This window comes from Electrona antarctica, assembly GCF_951216825.1.
Source record: "Electrona antarctica genome assembly, contig: scaffold_47, whole genome shotgun sequence".
Lineage (NCBI taxonomy): Eukaryota > Metazoa > Chordata > Actinopteri > Myctophiformes > Myctophidae > Electrona > Electrona antarctica.
The window spans coordinates 686,171-703,022 of record NW_027638748.1 but is presented as its reverse complement, the minus strand read 5'-3'; the positions used below and the strand labels follow the sequence as shown (position 1 = coordinate 703,022).

Here is a 16,852-nt window from a genome sequence, read left to right as displayed (position 1 = left end):
TCTTCGATATTTCGAAAAATAGCAGACCTACAAGCTCCTGGCGCGCTATGAGCTTGTAGATCTGCTATTTTTCAATAGCTAAAGCATAACATAATGCTAACACCAAAAGGGGTTCCCGCCCAGAATGGGTTAATAATAATAATAATAATAATAATAATAATAATAATATCATCTGTTCCTGTGGACGCCACAGAGGGCCAGAATGATGAGAATAAACATTTGGGTGTGATTTCCATTATTGAAGCCATCATTGATTCTGCCCGAATTAAAAGTCATCTGTATGAATACAACAATAGCTTCCGGTATGAAGTGACCGCTTTCTCTCTCCTCCTCTCTCGTCTCATGTTGATTCGATGCTGTGCCGCCAGCGTGCTGCCGCCAGCGTGCTGCCGCCAGCGTGCTGCCGCCAGCGTGCTGCACGTATGCAGTGAAGACTCAGGCAAGGCGCTAGATTCCTGTCACTTAAAAGTTTCCTCCCATAAACTTCACTGGAAAATTACGTTTAATAAACTGTAATAATGATGATGCTTCTCTGCTTCAGTGCCAGGCACAGTGTGTCTCTGTCTCTAGACTAAACTAAACTGTAATAATGATGTTGCTTCTCTGCTTCAGTGCCAGGCACAGCGTGTCACTGTCTCTAGACTAAACTAAACTGTAATAATGATGTTGCTTCTCTGCTTCAGTGCCAGGCACAGCGTGTCACTGTCTCTAGACTAAACTAAACTGTAATAATGATGTTGCTTCTCTGCTTCAGTGCCAGGCACAGCGCGTGTCTCTGTCTCTAGACTAAACTAAACTGTAATAATGATGTTGCTTCTCTGCTTCAGTGCCAGGCACAGTGTGTCTCTGTCTCTAGACTAAACTAAACTGTAATAATGATGTTGCTTCTCTGCTTCAGTGCCAGGCACAGCGTGTCACTGTCTCTAGACTAAACTAAACTGTAATAATGATGTTGCTTCTCTGCTTCAGTGCCAGGCACAGCGCGTGTCTCTGTCTCTAGACTCCTCCACAACTAACTCCATGCAGAGAGATAGCTCCGCCTCTGCAAGCCACAAGCCCACAACGCGTCGCTGATGCAACGCGGTGTAGGCTTGTAGATCAGCTCTGTTCCCTGCGCGTCTATTAAGGGAAGAAAATAAATACATATCGTGTGACCGTGTGTCTGTGGGAACCGATAGAGGGAACCGAAATTTAATTATTGTAATGGGTACCCGAGGGTACCCAGGCACGTTGTAATGGGTACCCGAGGGTACCCAGGCACGTTGTAATGGGTACCCGGGGGTACCCATGCACGTTGTAATGGGTACCCGAGGTACCCAGGCACGTTGTAATGGGTACCCGGGGGTACCCAGGCACGTTGTAATGGGTACCCGAGGGTACCCAGGCACGTTGTAATGGGTACCCGAGGGTACCCAGGCACGTTGTAATGGGTACCCGAGGGTACCCAGGCACGTTGTAATGGGTACCCGCTACCCAGGCACGTTGTAATGGGTACCCGCTACCCAGGCACGTTGTAATGGGTACCCGCTACCCAGGCACGTTGTAATGGGTACCCGGGGGTACCCAGGCACGTTGTAATGGGTACCCGCTACCCAGGCACGTTGTAATGGGTACCCGCTACCCAGGCACGTTGTAATGGGTACCCGGGGGTACCCAGGCACGTTGTAATGGGTACCCGCTACCCAGGCACGTTGTAATGGGTACCCGGGGGTACCCAGGCACGTTGTAATGGGTACCCGCTACCCAGGCACGTTGTAATGGGTACCCGGGGGTACCCAGGCACGTTGTAATGGGTACCCGCTACCCAGGCACGTTGTAATGGGTACCCGGGGGTACCCAGGCACGTTGTAATGGGTACCCGCTACCCAGGCACGTTGTAATGGGTACCCGCTACCCAGGCACGTTGTAATGGGTACCCGGGGGTACCCAGGCACGTTGTAATGGGTACCCGCTACCCAGGCACGTTGTAATGGGTACCCGGGGGTACCCAGGCACGTTGTAATGGGTACCCGCTACCCAGGCACGTTGTAATGGGTACCCGGGGGTACCCAGGCACGTTGTAATGGGTACCCGCTACCCAGGCACGTTGTAATGGGTACCCGGGGGTACCCAGGCACGTTGTAATGGGTACCCGCTACCCAGGCACGTTCGGTTCGGTACATACTTAGTCCCGAGGTTCGGGACCCACTCCTACTCAAGACGGTACCACACCGCTGTGTGTGTGTGTGTGTGTGTGTGTGTATGCGTGCGTGTGCGTACCAGTAGGACGCTGGTTCTGAGGTGGGACTCAGGCGATCTGAACAGGAAGCGACCGCAGGTCTCCAGCAGCGTGCACGCCATCTCTATGTGATGATGGGAGAAATCTGACAGTAGCATCTGGAGAGAACACACACACACACACACACACACACACACACACACACACACACACACACACACACACACACACACACACACACACACACACACACACACACACACACACACACACACACACACACACACACACACACACACACACACACACACACACCACACACCACACACCACACACCACACACCACACACCACACCACACACCACACACCACACACACACACACACACACTTTTACGATAATGTCCTTTCACAAGTGATTAACATCAATCTGATCATCGTGTTGAAGCTTTTAGACCAGTGCTCCCCAAAGTAGATGTTAGAACAGGGGTGGGCAACTGGCGGCCCGGGGGCCACATGTGGCCCCCACCTTCACTTAATGTGGCCCTCAGGTTAATGTCAGAATACTGATATAATATTGGTTTCAGCTGTTACAATTCCACAACATGCGAACATGACAGCGCTTTAATTACTTCAGTCTAAATTGGTAGCTCATTGCGCGACACAAGTATAATTAAAGGCATTTGAAATTACATAAAAATGTTCATTTTCAGGATTCCAATTCAAAAATAGCAAAAATTCAAGATTTCAATTCGAATATAGCAAAAATAGCCGATCTACAAGCTTAAAACGCGTCGCAGCGCGACGCGTTTTGAGCTTGTAGATCGGCTATTTTTGCTACGACAGTAATATATGGCCCTAGGGAGTGAGTGTGGAAATATAGTGGCCCTCTCCATCGTCAAAGTTGCCCACCCCTGTGTTAGAAGTACCAAATGGACCCTTATGGGTCTGTAACTCTGACCAAATGGACCCTTATGGGTCTGTAACTCTGAAAGTGTAACTCTGAGAGTGTTTCTATCTCTGGGGGTCCCAGAGATAGAAATGCCATTAAATGGGGGTCCGTAGACTAATGCATGTCCTTGAAATTAAACTGGTTGAGAATCACTGCTAGAGCCGTACAAATCTTTTCGTATGGGGGACCCTGGCATATCTCTTCAAATGGGGGTCTACGGGCTAATTAGTGCCAATTTGGGGGTCCTTGACATGAAAAAGTTTGGAAACCACAGTGAGTCGTTGCCACCTACCTTCAGACAGTACAGACAGTACAGTACAGACAGTACAGACAGTACAGTACAGACAGTACAGAACAGACAGTACAGACAGTACAGACAGTACAGTACAGACAGTACAGACAGTACAGTACAGTACAGTACAGTACAGTACAGTACAGTACAGTACAGTACAGACAGTACAGTACAGACAGTACAGACAGTACAGACAGTACAGTACAGACAGTACAGTACAGACAGTACAGACAGTACAGACAGTACAGACAGTACAGTACAGTACAGTACAGACAGTACAGTACAGACAGTACAGACAGTACAGTACAGTACAGTACAGACAGTACAGACAGTACAGACAGTACAGTACAGACAGTACAGTACAGACAGTACAGACAGTACAGACAGTACAGACAGTACAGTACAGACAGTACAGACAGTACAGTACAGACAGTACAGACAGTACAGTACAGACAGTACAGACAGTACAGTACAGTACAGTACAGTACAGACAGTACAGACAGTACAGTACAGTACAGACAGTACAGTACAGTACAGACAGTACAGTACAGTACAGACAGTACAGACAGTACAGTACAGTACAGTACAGTACAGTACAGTACAGACAGTACAGACAGTACAGACAGTACAGTACAGACAGTACAGACAGTACAGTACAGACAGTACAGACAGTACAGACAGTACAGACAGTACAGACAGTGCAGACAGTACAGTACAGACAGTACAGTACAGACAGTACAGACAGTACAGTACAGTACAGACAGTACAGACAGTACAGTACAGACAGTACAGTACAGTACAGTACAGTACAGACAGTACAGACAGTACAGACAGTACAGTACAGTACAGTACAGACAGTACAGACAGTACAGTACAGACAGTACAGACAGTACAGACAGTACAGTACAGTACAGTACAGTACAGTACAGTACAGTACAGACAGTACAGACAGTACAGACAGTACAGTACAGACAGTACAGACAGTACAGACAGTACAGACAGTACAGTACAGTACAGACAGTACAGACAGTACAGTACAGACAGTACAGTACAGTACAGACAGTACAGTACAGTACAGACAGTACAGACAGTACAGTACAGACAGTACAGACAGTACAGTACAGTACAGACAGTACAGACAGTACAGACAGTACAGTACAGTACAGACAGTACAGACAGTACAGTCAGTACAGACAGTACAGTACAGTACAGTACAGACAGTACAGACAGTACAGACAGTACAGACAGTACAGACAGTACAGTACAGACAGTACAGTACAGACAGTACAGACAGTACAGACAGTACAGTACAGTACAGACAGTACAGACAGTACAGTACAGACAGTACAGACAGTACAGACAGTACAGACAGTACAGTACAGACAGTACAGACAGTACAGACAGTACAGACAGTACAGACAGTACAGTACAGACAGTACAGTACAGTACAGACAGTACAGACAGTACAGTACAGACAGTACAGTACAGACAGTACAGCCAGTACAGACAGTACAGTACAGTACAGACAGTACAGTACAGACAGTACAGACAGTACAGACAGTACAGTACAGACAGTACAGACAGTACAGTACAGACAGTACAGTACAGACAGTACAGACAGTACAGTACAGACAGTACAGACAGTACAGTACAGACAGTACAGACAGTACAGACAGTACAGTACAGACAGTACAGACAGTACAGACAGTACAGTACAGACAGTACAGACAGTACAGTACAGACAGTACAGTACAGACAGTACAGACAGTACAGACAGTACAGACAGTACAGTACAGACAGTACAGTACAGACAGTACAGACAGTACGTACAGTACAGTACAGACAGTACAGACAGTACAGACAGTACAGACAGTACAGACAGTACAGTACAGACAGTACAGACAGTACAGACAGTACAGTACAGACAGTACAGTACAGACAGTACAGACAGTACAGACCAGTGAGTCGTTGCCACCTACCTTCAGACAGTACAGAGAGTCGGTTTTGGAGAACATCTTGAACTTGGCCAGCTCTCCGATGAACCTCACGGTCTTGTTCTTGGTTTCGATGTTAATCTGGTCCTTCTTACGGATCTGTGGCGGCAGCAGAACACATGATGGGTGTCAATAAGGCTTCTTTTATCTGCACAAAGGACTGGAAATAGAGAGATGATGGACCTGTGCAAGCCAGATTCGGCTCAAACAAGGGACTAAATTATTTTCGCTCCTATGACACCAAAATGTGGAACGCCCTACCAACAGTCGTTAAGACATGCGAATCCCTTGACTACTTCAAAACCGCTCTCAAAGGGCACCTACGGATGGCTGCAATTCAAAACTGGCCCCCGTAAAATGTATATGTTTCTTTTCCCTTTTTACCTCCTTTATGATGAATTCCTGTTCTGTTCTTTGACTATACAGAAGTGTCTAGTTGTACGTCTCTAAATGTTTTGATGAATTGAACAAGGTGGACCCTCTTGTAAACAAGTGTAATGCTTTATGGTGTCATCCACTCACAGTTAAAGGATAATTCCATACTAAAAGGCTTTCTTACCTTTCTTTGTAGTCGTTACGTCTCCACCAAAGAGGTCCAGGTGTTATTTTGTGCAAAAGCGCATTATTGGATATTTCCCCTACCATAAGCCCTAAATGAATTGAATGGGGCTATGGGGTGTTGTGCTAATTCGCTTATTTCCATTGCTCAAGATTATAATTTTTTTGTATATATCCTCTCTTCATAATGTAAATAATATCCCAAGCGGCACACTTTACTACTTATTTTGATGGAAATAAGCGAATTAGCACAACGCCCCATTGAATTCCCATTAAATTCAATGCAATTCATTGAGGGCTTATGGTAGGGGAAATAGCCAATAAGGTGTTTTTGCATAAAAACACACCTGGACCTCTTTGGTGGGGACATAACTACAAATAACACCTGGACCTCTTTGGTGGGGACGTAACGACTACAAATAACACCTGGACCTCTTTGGTGGGGACGTAACGACTACAAATAACACATGGACCTCTTTGGTGGGGACGTAACGACTACAAATAACACCTGGACCTCTTTGGTGGGGACGTAACGACTACAAATAACACCTGGACCTCTTTGGTGGGGACGTAACGAATACAAATAACACCTGGACCTCTTTGGTGAGGACGTAACGACTACAAACAACACCTGGACCTCTTTGGTGAGGACGTAACTACTACAAATAACACCTGGACCTCTTTGGTGGGGACGTAACAACTACAAATAACACCTGGACCTCTTTGGTGGGGACGTAACGACTACAAATAACACCTGGACCTCTTTGGTGGGGACGTAACGACTACAAATAACACCTGGACCTCTTTGGTGGGGACGTAACGACTACAAATAACACCTGGACCTCTTTGGTGGGGACGTAACGACTACAAATAACACCTGGACCTCTTTGGTGGGGACGTAACGACTACAAATAACACCTGGACCTCTTTGGTGGGGACGTAACGACTACAAATAACACCTGGACCTCTTTGGTGGGGACGTAACGACTACAAATAACACCTGGACCTCTTTGGTGGGGACGTAACGACTACAAATAACACCTGGACCTCTTTGGTGGGGACGTAACGACTACAAATAACACCTGGACCTCTTTGGTGGGGACGTAACGACTACAAATAACACCTGGACCTCTTTGGTGGGGACGTAACGACTACAAATAACACCTGGACCTCTTTGGTGGGGACGTAACGACTACAAATAACACCTGGACCTCTTTGGTGGGGACGTAACGACTACAAATAACACCTGGACCTCTTTGGTGGGGACGTAACGGCTACAAATAACACCTGGACCTCTTTGGTGAGGACGTAACGACTACAAATAACACCTGGACCTCTTTGGTGGGGACGTAACAACTACAAATAACACCTGGACCTCTTTGGTGGGGACGTAATGACTACAAATAACACCTGGACCTCTTTGGTGGGGACGTAACGACTACAAATAACACCTGGACCTCTTTGGTGGGGACGTAACGACTACAAATAACACCTGGACCTCTTTGGTGGGGACGTAACGGCTACAAATAACACCTGGACCTCTTTGGTGAGGACGTAACGACTACAAATAACACCTGGACCTCTTTGGTGGGGACGTAACGACTACAAATAACTAGGCCTGTCAGTCGATTAAAATATTTAATCGCGATTAATCGCATGATTGCCCATAGTTAATCGCCGATTAATCGCAAATTAATCGCATATTTTGTATCCATTCTAAATATACCTTAAATCAGTGGTTTTCAAGATTTTTCATATCAAGGTCCATTATGTATTCTGCATTTGAGCCACAGACCACCATTTGATGACATTTAGCCTTCCATTTGGTTACCAACTCTCCATCATTTAGCTGGGGACCACCTGGAACCCCCTCAGGGACCACTGGTTCAATCAGAACCACTGCTTTTCAAGTTTTAAATACTCTTATCAACATGGGAGAATGCTTGCTTTATTGCAAATGCCATGGAAGAGGGAAACAAAATCATAAACTCAACTCAACACAGTCTCACACACACACACACACACACACACACACACACACACACCCAGGCGAGAGCTCTCTCTCCTGTAAGCACGCACGCACAGTCAGGCTGTCAACATTAGCTTTAGCATTAGCATGGTCTGTGTAGCATCACGCTATCACAACTGACTATGTTTGTCAACCAAAACTGCCAGAGTTTTGCTTTTGCCCAATGCCCAATTCAAAGAGCTTCTGATCTAACACGTTGTGGAGCAAATTAATTAATAACAAGCCCAACGAACGCGACGACTCGAGTGCTCACAGCTCAACTGCCCAGCCCACACTGGTAGGCTACACTCTATCTGCGCACCGGTCCTGCACAGGCTGACGGACGAGTCACTGGGAGAGAGAGTGGGGAGAGAGGCGGGGCTCACTGACTGCCTGCATTCACATGAATGCGTCTCTCAACTATTCTGTCAAACTTCACCGTGCGTTAATCGCGCGTTAATTAAATTAACGCCGTTAAAATGACTTTGAGTTAACGCACGATTAACGCGTTAACTTTGACAGCCTTACAAATAACACCTGGACCTCTTTGGTGGGGACGTAACGACTACAAATAACACCTGGACCTCTTTGGTGGGGACGTAACGACTACAAATAACACCTGGACCTCTTTGGTGGGGACGTAACGACTACAAATAACACCTGGACCTCTTTGGTGGGGACGTAACGACTACAAATAACACCTGGACCTCTTTGGTGGGGACGTAACGACTACAAATAACACCTGGACCTCTTTGGTGGGGACGTAACGACTACAAATAACACCTGGACCTCTTTGGTGGGGACGTAACGACTACAAATAACACCTGGACCTCTTTGGTGGGGACGTAACGACTACAAATAACACCTGGATCTCTTTGGTGGGGACGTAACGACTACAAATAACACCTGGACCTCTTTGGTGGGGACGTAACGACTACAAATAACACCTGGACTTCTTTGGTGGGGACGTAACTACAAATAACACCTGGACCTCTTTGGTGGGGACGTAACAAATAAGGTAAGAAAGGTAAGAAAGCCTTCTAGCATGGAATTCTCCTTTAACAGTCTTTGTATTGAGTTTGTGCTTGAAATGGGCTGTAATTCTGCAAACTGTTAATACATATTTCAATCAATCAATCAATCAAAAAACCCACGTGGAACCTGAAGTCTCCCTTCAGCATGGAACACAGGTCCTCTGCTACGTCCGACATGCAGGGATGAAGGGTCGCCACTAGGCGGGAGTAGAACGGAAGGAGGTCCAACCTGTCCAGGGACAACCACAGTGATATGAGTATGATATGAGTGATAAAACATGACAACAGCACCACCTGGTGGAGTTAATGGTAACCACAACCACACAGGTCGTAGCACACACACTGCAAGGTTCTACCCAGTGTTGTTTTTGGCCGCAAAATTAGATTTTAGTTTTAGTCATAGTCTTTTGAATAGTTTATTTAGTTTTAGTCACCTGGAATGTTTTAGTGTTAGTCTAGTTTTAGGTCGCCTTCACACCAGAAAGCTTTACTGAGATTAAAACAAATCCTGCTGCACATTGGAAAGTGCGCTTCGTTTGGCAGGTGTGAATCCTAATGCGCATCAATCTACCTCGCCAAAAAAAATGGGGTTTTGCTTCGCTTCCAATCGCACTTGATTTCGATCGTGCAATCGTATCAATTAAAGTAAAGGAAAACACACTGTTCAACAAAAACTAAATATAAACTAAATGAAAACTAAGCTACGACGACTAAAACCAAGACTAAATATATCGACAATTTTGTCAATAAATAAAAACTAGACTAAAATGTTAGGAAGGGACTAGTGGACAAGAGATCCAGTATAAGTCATTTTACACTTGGTTGCATGCTGAAAATAGCTGATCTGATCAGCTATTTTCAGCAAGCGTAGAATCAGTCATTACGACGGGATCAAGGCCCGCCAAAATACATTTTAGTTGACTAAATCAACCGTAGATCTAGTCGACTAAAATCTCATGACATTTAGTCGACTAAGGTCGCATTCACACCTAATACTTACACCTAAGACTAAGGTCGCATTCACACCTAATACTAAGGTCGCATTCACACCTAATACTTACACCTAATACTAAGGTCGCATTCACACCTAATACTTACACCTAATACTAAGGTCGCATTCACACCTAATACTAAGGTCGCATTCACACCTAATACTAAGGTCGCATTCACACCTAATACTAAGGTCGCATTCACACCTAATACTAAGGTCGCATTCACACCTAATACTTACACCTAATACTAAGGTCGCATTCACACCTAATACTAAGGTCGCATTCACACCTAATACTAAGGTCGCATTCACACCTAATACTAAGGTCGCATTCACACCTAATACTAAGGTCGCATTCACACCTAATACTAAGGTCGCATTCACACCTAATACTTACACCTAAGACTAAGGTCGCATTCACACCTAATACTAAGGTCGCATTCACACCTAATACTTACACCTAATACTAAGGTCGCATTCACACCTAATACTAAGGTCGCATTCACACCTAATACTAAGGTCGCATTCACACCTAATACTAAGGTCGCATTCACACCTAATACTAAGGTCGCATTCACACCTAATACTAAGGTCGCATTCACACCTAATACTAAGGTCGCATTCACACCTAATACTAAGGTCGCATTCACACCTAATACTTCCATTCACACCTAATACTTCGGTAGACTCGATGCGAATGGCTGAGAAGTTGGGATTCTTGTATATTTAATTTACTGCGGTTTGCTTTCACAGCAGGGACGGCCGACGACACACATGCATCCACGTTACCCGCAAGTCCTAACTATTACTACAAGCATTATGTTAACATCATAGATTTCACTCACTAGTTTATGATAAAGTTCCCTGCTGCGTTTCCAATGTGAGCAGATCAGCTATTTTCAGCATGCAACCAGTGTAAGTGTAAAATACTGGATCTCTTGTCCACTAGTCCCTTCCTAGTGGATCTCTTGTCCACTAGTCCCTTCCTAACATTTTAGTCTAGTTTTTATTTATTGACAAAATTGTCGATATATTTAGTCTTGGTTTTAGTCGTCGTAGCTTAGTTTTCATTTAGTTTCTATTTGGTTTTTGTCAGTGAAAACAGTGTGTTTTCCTTTACTTTGACCTCTTGTCCACTAGTCCCTCCTAACTAATTTTATTTATCGACAAAATTAGTCATCATATCTTAGTTTATAGTCAGTGAAAACAGGTAGTCAAAAATGTTTCGATGAAATCAACACTGGTTCTACCTCTGCCTGGGAACGGTGAACAGCACCACACACACACACACACACACAGGGTTCTACCTCTGCCTGGGAACGGTGAACAGCACCACACACACACACACACACACACACACACACACACACACACACACACACACACACACACACACACACACACACACACACACACACACACACACACACACACACACACACACACACACACACACACACACACACACACACACACACACACACACACACACACACACACACACACACACACACACACACGGTTCTACCTCTGCCTGGGAACGGTGAACAGCACCACACACACACACACACACACACACACACACACACAGTTCTACCTCTGTCTGGGAACGGTGAACAGCACCACACACACACACACACACACACACACACACACGGTTCTACCTCTGCCTGGGAACGGTGAACAGCACCACACACACACACACACACACACACACACACACACACGGTTCTACCTCTGCCTGGGAACGGTGAACAGCACCACACACACACACACACACACACACACACACACAGTTCTACCTCTGTCTGGGAACGGTGAACAGCACCACACACACACACACACACACACACACACACGGTTCTACCTCTGCCTGGGAACGGTGAACAGCACCACACACACACACACACACGGTTCTACCTCTGCCTGGGAACGGTGAACAGCACCACACACACACACACACACACACACACACACACACACACACACGGTTCTACCTCTGCCTGGGAACGGTGAACAGCGCCACACACACACACACACACACACACACACACACACACACACACACACACACACACACACACACACACACACACACACACACACACACACACACACACACACACACACACACACACACACACACACACACACACACACACACACACACACACACACACACACACACACACACACACACACACACACACACACACACAGGGTTCTACCTCTGCCTGGGAACGGTGAACAGCGCGCGGACCAGCTTCCTGCGGTTGGACTTGGTGTTCATGTTCATGCAGAAATCCATGGCAGCCTGCAGGAAAACACCAGAGATTACATTACATAATAAATACATCCATGGAAAACACCCATACATTACATTACATAATAAATAAACACCCATACATGACATTACATAATAAATAAACACCCATACATGACATTACATAATAAATAAACACCCATACATTACATTACATAATAAATAAACACCCATACATGACATTACATAATAAATAAACACCCATACATGACATTACATAATAAATAAACACCCATACATGACATTACATAATAAATAAACACCCATACATGACATTACATAATAAATAAACACCCATACATTACATTACATAATAAATAAACACCCATACATGACATTACATAATAAATAAACACCCATACATTACATTACATAATAAATAAACACCCATACATGACATTACATAATAAATAAACACCCATACATTACATTACATAATAAATAAACACCCATACATGACATTACATAATAAATAAACACCCATACATGACATTACATAATAAATAAACACCCATACATGACATTACATAATAAATAAACACCCATACATTACATTACATAATAAATAAACACCCATACATGACATTACATAATAAATAAACACCCATACATGACATTACATAATAAATAAACACCCATACATTACATTACATAATAAATAAACACCCATACATGACATTACATAATAAATAAACACCCATACATGACATTACATAATAAATAAACACCCATACATTACATTACATAATAAATAAACACCCATACATTACATTACATAATAAATAAACACCCATACATTACATTACATAATAAATAAACACCCATACATGACATTACATAATAAATAAACACCCATACATTACATTACATAATAAATAAACACCCATACATGACATTACATAATAAATAAACACCCATACATTACATTACATAATAAATAAACACCCATACATTACATTACATAATAAATAAACACCCATACATGACATTACATAATAAATAAACACCCATACATTACATTACATAATAAATAAACACCCATACATTACATTACATAATAAATAAACACCCATACATGACATTACATAATAAATACATCCATGGCCGCCTGCAGGGTTAGGGTTAGGGTCCTGCAGGGAAACACCCAGAGACCCTAACCCTACCCCTAACCCTAACCCTGCAGGGAAACACCCAGAGATTACAGCTCCCTTTCAGCTGGTTTAACCCGTTTAGACTCGAGACCCGATTCTACAAAATGACAGTTTTCTGAAAAATCCTATCCTATTAATGTCAGTGGTTAAACTATTTAATGTCAAGGACCCCCAGAATTATCTGTATTTGGCTGCAGAGCCCCCCCCCCCCCCCACACACATCTGACAATATGTTGTTCCAGGGACACCCTAGAAGCTAATATTGGAGTTAAAAACGTTCACTGTGAAAGAATATATATTCAAAGATTTGTGCCACATTTATTTAATTAATGATTATTAATTATCAAAAATAGCAGATCTACAAGCTCATAGCGCGGTGACGTGCTATGAGCTTGTAGATCTGCTATTTTTCAACAGCTAAAGAATAACAATGCTTCAAACACCAAAGGGGTTACTGTACAGAATGGGATAAAGTATACCAATAGAACGATACATTGGAACGATACAGTGTAACGATACACTCAACTCACGATACCATTTTTCACGATTTTTTCAACACAATTATTTTCCAGACAAATTATTTATCTTCCCCCAAGCTTTTTTCACAATTTTTATTTAACTACATTGCAAAAGTAGCATTACTTTTCATGTAACATTACTTAATTTCTGTGCAACAACTGTAAACATGCTTTCATGTTTAAACCTAGCTCGAGTTAACATTTCTTCTTTTCTTTGATGTCATCTTAGGATAGCTGTAGACCTATTTGACAGTGCAGAAACATCTTAGGATAGATGTAGACCTATTTGACAGTGCAGAAACATCTTAGGATAGATGTAGACCTATTTGACAGTGTAGAAACATCTTAGGATAGATGTAGACCTATTTGGCAGTGTAGAAACATCTTAGGATAGATGTAGACCTATTTGACAGTGTAGAAACATCTTAGGATAGCTGTAGACCTATTTGGCAGTGTAGAATCATCTTAGGATAGATGTAGACCTATTTGACAGTGCAGAAACATCTTAGGATAGATGTAGTCCTATTTGACAGTATAGAAACATCTTAGGATAGATGTAGACCTATTTGACAGTATAGAAACATCTTAGGATAGATGTAGACCTATTTGACAGTGCAGAAACATCTTAGGATAGATGTAGACCTATTTGACAGTGCAGAAACATCTTAGGATAGATGTAGACATATTTGACAGTGTAGAAACATCTTAGGATAGATGTAGACCTATTTGACAGTGTAGAAACATCTTAGGATAGATGTAGACCTATTTGACAGTGTAGAAACATCTTAGGATAGATGTAGACCTATTTGACAGTGCAGAAACATCTTAGGATAGATGTAGACCTATTTGACAGTGCAGAAACATCTTAGGATAGATGTAGACCTATTTGACAGTGCAGACACATCTTAGGATAGATGTAGACCTATTTGACAGTGTAGAAACATCTTAGGATAGATATAGACCTATTTGACAGTGCAGAAACATAACTGCCTTCCTTGATGTATTAATGAGCATCAACAAAGACCATCACCTGGGCACAGACACATACAGCTCCCCTCTGCAGGCCTCTACTACTGAAAGTGACTGCATGGAGTCTGTCTCATTTCTCTCTAAAAAATAAAATATTTTGTTTTTGTTGAAAATCGATATTAATTTTTAATAAATAGATACATATCGTCGGGATATAATATCGATATATATCGATATACGATATATCGTTACATGCCTAATACCAATACTTACTTACTTTTACTCAAGTACATTTTAAATTCCAGACTTTTGCTTGTGACTGGGAGCCCCAATTAGAGCCCACCCCTTGTATGCTACAAGTCTATTATTAGGGAGCATCATCTCATGCTCTCATCCTGATTATCCTTAGCCCATTTAGATCTGAGGACCATCCTCTGAAAACCCTCATGTTTCTATATCAGCGGTGCTCAAACATTTTCATGTCAAGGACCCCCAAAAATATATGTATTTGGCAGCCGACATCTGGCACACCATCTGAAAATATGTTGTTCCAGGGACCCCCCCCCCCCCCCCCCTGTAGATCTGCTGTTTTTCAATAGCTAAAGTATAACAATGCTTGAAACACCAAAAGGGGTTCCCGTTCAGAATGGGTTAGTGCAATTGCTAATCAAAACAAAGAGTATTTTTTAGGATCACTGCACCTTGTCTATGAGGTCTCTGTTGACACAGTTGGGAAGCTGCTGAATGAAGGCGTCCACGATTAGCTTCAGGTGAGACCCAGTGCTGGCCTCCTCCTCCTCTAGTTCTGAAACAACAACACATCATTAGCTTCAGGTGAGACCCAGTGCCTCCTCCTCCTCCTCTAGTTCTGAAACAACAGATCATTAGCTTCAGGTGAGACCCAGTGCCTCCTCCTCCTCTAGTTCTGAAACAACAGATCATTAGCTTCAGGTGAGACCCAGTGCCTCCTCCTCCTCCTCTAGTTCTGAAACAACAACACATCATTAGCTTCAGGTGAGACCCAGTGCCTCCTCCTCCTCTAGTTCTGAAACAACAGATCATTAGCTTCAGGTGAGACCCAGTGCCTCCTCCTCCTCTAGTTCTGAAACAACAGATCATTAGCTTCAGGTGAGACCCAGTGCCTCCTCCTCCTCTAGTTCTGAAACAACAGATCATTAGCTTCAGGTGAGACCCAGTGCCTCCTCCTCTAGTTCTGAAACAACAGATCATTAGCTTCAGGTGAGACCCAGTGCCTCCTCCTCCTCCTCTAGTTCTGAAACAACAGATCATTAGCTTCAGGTGAGACCCAGTGCTGGCCTCCTCGTCCTGTTCTGAAACAACAGATCATTAGCTTCAGGTGAGACCCAGTGCTGGCCTCCTCGTCCTCCTGTTCTGAAACAACAGATCATTAGCTTCAGGTGAGACCCAGTGCCTCCTCCTCCTCTAGTTCTGAAACAATGCATGAGATCGATGTCAAATACAATGTGTAATAAATGATCACAATATAATGAATACATAAAAACATGTACTTGCACAAAGTCATGGATCATCTTAGATGGACAGTCCAACATCTACACATGTTTGGATATGTACTAGCCTATGTTCATGGATATGTACTAGCCTATGTTCATGGATATGTACTAGCCTATGTTCATGGATATGTACTAGCCTATGTTCATGCCTAGATATTTATTATTTCGGTTTAGATTTTGTATAGTGTATTTTTTCCCTGCTACTAAAAAAGTAGGACTTTGGTGATGTGTTGTGTTTATTCTACTTTGAGGTGTATTATTATGGAAGTTTTATTTGCTGGTCCATAATGTAACATTTATGATGTGGTGTTGA

At 43.4% G+C, this 16,852-nt stretch overlaps 1 protein-coding gene across 6 annotated transcripts in view; it reads right to left on the bottom strand.

Annotated features, from left to right (window-relative positions):
• The window catches only part of upf2 (UPF2 regulator of nonsense mediated mRNA decay), a 94,973-nt gene that overhangs the window by 54,293 nt on the left and 23,828 nt on the right, over positions 1 to 16,852 (bottom strand). For all 6 annotated transcript variants that reach the window (XM_079530662.1, XM_079530660.1, XM_079530663.1 and 3 more), the window contains exons 7-11: positions 15,709 to 15,812; positions 12,275 to 12,360; positions 9,176 to 9,284; positions 5,441 to 5,554; positions 2,260 to 2,376 (exon numbers count right to left, since the gene is read on the bottom strand). In XM_079530662.1, coding sequence (XP_079386788.1) covers positions 2,260 to 2,376; positions 5,441 to 5,554; positions 9,176 to 9,284; positions 12,275 to 12,360; positions 15,709 to 15,812 — 530 coding nt within the window. The remainder of the gene's footprint in view (positions 1 to 2,259; positions 2,377 to 5,440; positions 5,555 to 9,175; positions 9,285 to 12,274; positions 12,361 to 15,708; positions 15,813 to 16,852) is intronic.